Here is a 6333-nt window from a genome sequence, read left to right on the forward strand (position 1 = left end):
CAGCTAGGAGAGAATATGCCAGAAATAAGTGGCGATGGGGTTGGAAGAAGCTCTCTTGGGCCCCGTCTTCCTCATGGGCGAATTTAGCTTATTGAAGGTACGTCAGTTCTGTGGATGTATGAAAAGGACATGTAGTCAGATGGAGAGAAACATGTTTTTCTTTGCCTTTTTTGTTTTTATAGGTCATGCAGTTGCTGAAGAGGAGGCTAGAAAAGCCCACCAACTCTGGCTTTCTGTGGAGGCATTAAAGTACAGCATGAAGACGGCATCTGCAGATCTGCCCACCATTCCACTGGGTAGTGCAGTTGAGGCCATCAAAGTCAACTGTTCTGATAGTGAATTTGCCCAAGCTTTAACCGCAGCTATTCCTCCAGAGTCCCTGACCCGTGGGGTGTACAGTGAAGAAACCCTTAGAGTCCGTTTCTATGCTGTCCAAAAACTGGCCCGAAGGGTAGCAATGATTGATGAAACCAGAAATAGCTTATACCAGTACTTCCTCTCCTACTTGCAGTCCCTGCTCCTATTCCCGCCTCAGCAACTGAAGCCACCAGCGGAGGTCTGCCCTGAGGATATAAACACATTTAAGTTACTGTCATATGCCTCCTATTGTATTGAGCATGGTGATCTGGAGCTGGCAGCAAAGTTTGTCAATCAGCTGAAAGGGGAGTCCAGACGAGTGGCACAAGACTGGCTGAAGGAAGCCCGAATGACCCTAGAAACTAAACAGATAGTGGAAATCCTGACAGCATACGCCAGCGCCGTAGGAATAGGAACCACTCAAGTGCAGCAACAGTAAGGTCTAGGAAGAGTTTTGTCAAGTCATATTCCGTGTCAAAGGAAATCAGTAATATATGGAGGGTTTGCAACAGGGTCCCAGAATTGTCTAGAAACGAGCAGGTTACAAGTACTGTTGTAAATGTTAACACCTGTTGCATTTATGTTATTTCCACTTGCTATCATGTCAGTGAACTCCAGGAGTACTTTTCCTTGCAACTTGTGTAATAACATTTTCCGTTTTTCAGGTTTTACTGATCAGGCTTGTGAGCCAATCAAAATAATGTTTGTGATCCCTATTACTATTGATTTTGCCCTTGGAGCAAACTGAATAAAACAAAAAGATGAAAACTCAGTAGCTTATCCCTTTTCAAAAAGTACCATTTCTAGTTTATTGTGTGTATAGGCAATTTCCTTGAGAAACGGGCAGCAAAAGTAGGAAGTCCTGGGCACTCAGTTTCCAGGCTGTGAACTGGGTCCCAGAAGTCCAAGGCATGTTCTTGGCTTTTAAGGTTCTGGTGAACTGATTCCTGCTCGTCAAACTCAGAAGAGTGATGTACAAGCCAAAATGCCAATATATTTATAATTGTAGGTGTAGCATTCTAGTGATTGAAAGGCACTAGACATAGTATGTATCCAAAACTTTTTTGATTGCTACCACAGGACACCCCCCCATGCCTGCGCGCGCGCGCGCACATACACATTCTCAAACCACTGCTTCCCCTTTCTACTTGTGATGCACTGTTTCTGTTTTATGGTCTGTGGCATTAAAAAAACTGTTGGTCTGTTCTCTACCCACAAATTAACAGCCCTCAAAATGGGTCACGGCTCACAGTTCTGAAATACTGGTAATTGACCTTACTCCTTTCTGGTACTTGGTCTGTGAATTTCTTCATTGAAGTGGGTGGGGGTCGTGAGCCTGGAATCTTAAAAAGATTCAATAATTTTCTGGTATATTTGAACTGGATTGCCATAAAACCCAGAGAACTTAGTTTCTTGGTTCACTTCTCTGAAGATTAGGACAATTAACAAATTCCTTTTAATTTTTACTCCATGAAAATACTTTTTCAAAATTATCATTTTTTGTTGGGGTTTATGTGTTCACAGAGATTATTGAGGAGGCACTTTTATCTGAGCAACTTATCTGCAAATCATGAAAAAAGGGGAGGGAGCTTCTGTTTTATATTTCTGCAGGTGTATGCCAGCCCCTGGATTTGCATTGTTAGATTCAAGTCTGCATGGCACTTGACTTTGTTCTTTGATTTGGGGATCCATTGATCCATTTTGGCCTGAGTTGACATTGTTAATATTCCTTATGTTCCTCCTAAGGGGATTTTTAATTCAACAAAACACATCTAGTTTCTCTGGTTGGAACAAATGCTTAGTGTAATGTCCTTAATCTCTGCAGGTAGAGTCACTCTCAGCACCTGTGGGCTATTAAATTTTAACTAGAAGATAATGAGGCTGTCCTAAATTCAGCCTTTCTTCCCCTTTGGAATGGCATGAAATTGCAAAATACATTAACTTGCAAAGCTGACTACTTACATATTTGTCAAATTAGAAGTACTTGTAATTTCTATTTTACTCATGAAATATGTAAAATATTAGTTTATAAGGAAATCTAAATTTCTCTAGGAGTCTGGAAATAATTTCCTTCAGATGTGATTATCTGAGCTCACAAGAAGCAAGCAATCCTGAGTGGTTTATTTTAGCTCTGTAAGTCGCTGGCTTTCAAATTGTAGTAGTTTCTTTAGCAAACCTCCCCACCCCCACTGCATATTGGAAAACAGGATGATGTTGAAAAGGGGACTCTGCTTGGCCAGGTCTTGATTTTCCTTCCTCGTGCCTAGTAAATGCAATCTTCCTGAGACGTCACTCAGCAACCCTTCAAGTGAAAAAGGCCTTTACTTGGGCCTAAAGAGCTTTCCCGTGGTTCTCAGTTCTCCTTCCAGGAGGTGGAATCCAACGGGGCAAGGTTGGGGAAAGGTGGGTATAGCCATGGGCAGTCAGGGCGGGGCAGCTTCACCAGCACATTTTCATGTAAACTGCAAGTGATAAGGTCCAGTTCTGTCACTTCCAACTTCATTGGTGAAGCCAAGTCATCATTTCTGTCTTGCTTTGTCTTAGCTGTTTCAGCCTTTTAATTGGGTTACCTTATTGCCTCCCTCCTGAGTGCTGTAGCACAGTATTCCTCAACATTTTAAACTCATACCTCCAGATTTATTCAAATTCTGACCTTTGCAAAATGTCGTTTCAAAATTAGTAATCTAACAAACTAAAACATAACTTTAGTCTTTTTTAAGGCATACTACTCTTATATTCCTTAGTATTAACTTAAATCCCCCGCTCTCTCTTAACAGGTTCTGGATAAAAGCAGTCTCCAAGTCCCAAATAAGTTGTCCCACCAGTTTTAAAGTAACTTGGCTGGTACTCAGTGCAGAACAGATAATTTGAGTTCAAAGGGAAATAAAAAGGATTAAATATCAGGCAAATCACTCTTCATCAGGTCCAGTGGTCACCATTTTCTCAAAACAAGGCTAAGCTTCCCTGGTTTCCTTCCCGTTGATGCATTTAGGGGCCTTAGGGGCCCTGAGGTTGGCAGGGGAGCATGAGAAAGGAAAGGAGGCAGGTGAGGAGGAGGAGGAAGGTTATCCAGGCACTCTGCCCTTTTCCATATGAAAAGGTGACATGGTTCCACTGGCTTGTTAGTTTGAGTTAGCTGTATGGACACTGCCCTGGGGATTTCAGGAAGAGGAAAGGGTTCTGGAAGGATGGAGGCAAGAACCAGAGAAGGTGCCCTTGTAGTGGGAACAGATTCGATTGGTACTGGTGGCAAAGTTTAGGTTCCTCTGGGAATAAATTCTATCATGACCTTGACTTCTCTTGGACATTCTTCATTTTCAAGTCTAAAATCTTGCTGAACTCTGTAAACTGTTCTTGGGCTTGATCTAAGCAGTCCTTCTGAGTCCTCTATAAAGTCCAGGGCTGTGCAGGTTGGCGGACAGCATCCTTTTATAGGATAGGCTCCTTCCTGAGCCAGGCTGGAGACTCCTTCACTGCCCAGACTTTGTGTACCTTACATTTGATCATCCCTTATCCTAGCACATTGCCTTCTATCAACCAGACCAAACAGACTCTCTTCTCTGGTAAATGCCACTCCACCTGTGACTCTATAAAACTTGCCCTGCCCGTCCATGCTCCTAGTGACTGCTATCTCATAGCATAGCCTATTTCAATGTTTCTCAAACTTTTTTGACCATGACTAGCAGTAAAATAGTTTACATCATGATCTGGTACTCTTATTTGTGTGTATCTATATACATTTATCTATGGCACCGTAAAAAAAATATATTACAAAACAACTTTACTGCATGTGATGTAGATTTTCTAATCCATTTCATTAAAATATTCTAGTAATCAATCACCCATAAAATTTGATTTCAAACCCTGCAGTTTGAAAGACATAACAGTCCATTTTATTGTTTGAGTCCTCATGCTGTTGAACCAAAAATGTGCTAGTTTCCAATTTCCACACATTGGTAATCTAACTCGGAGGCAACACTGAACAAGTTCATCCACATACATTAAGACTCCTCCGTTTACCCTTCCCATTCCATAAGGCCTGAGTCCCATTTGCTCTTCTGATGCTCCGGTCTCTTTTTTTTAATTTTTCTTTTCTTAAAATTTATTTTTTTCCCCCAAAGCCCCAGTAGATAGCTGTATGTCATAGTTGCACATCCTTCTAGCTGCTGCATGTGGGACGCGGCCTCAGCATGGCCGGAGAAGCAGTGCGTCAGTGCGCGCCCAGGATCCGAACCCAGGCCACCAGCAGCAGAGCGCTCGCACTTAACCGCTAAGCCGCAGGCCGGCCCTCTCCTGGTCCTTTTTGATAAGTTACTCAAATAGTTTCAGTACCCTCAGTCCCCAATTTCCAAAAAGCTGTTTTTGGATTTTTATTTTAACATATGGTTGCTTTACACAGTATTAATGCTGATGCCTCTCAGCTCTGGCATTAAAGCAGCACATCCCCTTTTAATGCGCCAAAGCTTTTCAAAAAAAAAAAAACTTGATTCTGCTCCTAATTGTATCTGAGTTATAACTCAAACCTTTTTCCTCATATCATTTTGTTTAAAATGTTAAATTGAGTTTTAGGTTGTAAATACAAATTTTTTCCTATATAAACATCAGCTGAGAAATGTTGAGACTGTTCCATAGCACAGCAGTGGTCTTAAAACTGAAACATTCTACTACATCACCAAGAAGCCACTCATTTAGTACATGCCTTTTAGGAATGCAATACCTGAGTTGTATTCAAGTGTAGAGACAGTAATAGAGGAAGTAGAGATAGCAAACTGAGGAAAGAGCCAGGACCAGAGGCAAAAATTGGGAGCTTATTAACTTTGGCATAGAAAAATAGAACATCTTTTATTATTAGAGGCTGATATTTCATTAGTCAGTGAAATAAACATTTAAAAATAAGAATGGAGACCAATCTGATAGCCCTTAATTTTTTTCCTCAAAAGTTCAAAGCACTGACTTGCCCCCAGTGGGGGTTTGGAATATCTGTAACAGAGTTAAAACCACTGAGCTACACGTTACCCGCTTTGCAAGTCCACTACAGACTCACATGACATCAGTCCGGGTGGACTTGCCCTGTCAACTCCATAGCAGCAAAGCATGATGAGGATTCAGCTAACACCTGGCAAGGGGAGAAGTTTCCACAATTATCAGGACTGCACTGAGTATTCGACAAAGAGATTCAGGCATCTGCAAATATTGATGAACCGGGGGAAGGAAGGGGCTGATTTAACAAGCTCCCAGGCAGCCACTGTTCTCCTTGGAAGTTGTAAACCAAGATCAAAGGCTAATCCACCGTTATCTAACCTTTTGCTCATTTGCTTCAATATGTCAAGAGGCTAATGGTGCAATGGACGTTGAGTGCTTAAGTAGCTGATTACTGTCATTTTCCCTTGTCTTTGGTCCCTCAGTTAGATGTCTTAAACTCTGACATTCTAGGAGAAAACATGAATACTTAGGTTTCTGAAGATGTATGACTGGGTCCTGGCCCAGAGAGGATGGTAAATGGAGATGGGAACAGACATCAATACAAGATACTAGCAGCCCATAAATGTCAATCCTGGCAGCGATGAAGTTGCTCCTCTGCAGAGAACTCACGAGGTGCCTCAGTAAATCTGGGAATCAGATATGAGCAAAGCAGCCTGTGGGAGAAGCCCTTGTGAAGACAATGCTTCTGCAAACCTCCCAAGTTCCTGTTAGCTTCCAATACTATTTGAACCTCATAGTGGTTAAGAGAGAAATGCTAGAAGCACAGGTTCTTGACCAACTTCATTACCAGCAACACAACACAATCATATCAAGAAGACATCCCAATCCTCACATCACCACTTGCCCTCATTTAGTACAGCACAACTACAGAAGGTGCCAGCACACACAAAATAGCGGGACAGAAAGGAGATGAAACACTCTTGTGCAAGCCCCAAGTCTAGTGGGAAGACTCTGGCGAACGCTATGTAAAAATAATGGAAATGCATACACATG

The 6333-nt window shown here is 42.0% G+C and overlaps 1 protein-coding gene across 5 annotated transcripts in view; it reads left to right on the forward strand.

The window, feature by feature from the left end:
- The window catches only part of IMMT (inner membrane mitochondrial protein), a 45522-nt gene extending 44393 nt beyond the window's left edge, over positions 1-1129 (forward strand). For all 5 annotated transcript variants that reach the window (XM_087436469.1, XM_087436470.1, XM_004437226.3 and 2 more), the window contains one exon: positions 183-1129. In XM_087436469.1, the coding sequence (XP_087292595.1) occupies positions 183-796 (614 nt within the window). In that variant the 3' untranslated portion in view covers positions 797-1129. The remainder of the gene's footprint in view (positions 1-182) is intronic.
- The last annotated feature ends 5204 nt before the right edge of the window (positions 1130-6333 follow it).

This window comes from Ceratotherium simum, chromosome 11 (genome assembly GCF_057802395.1).
Source record: "Ceratotherium simum simum isolate JZ-2026a chromosome 11, ASM5780239v1, whole genome shotgun sequence".
Lineage (NCBI taxonomy): Eukaryota > Metazoa > Chordata > Mammalia > Perissodactyla > Rhinocerotidae > Ceratotherium > Ceratotherium simum.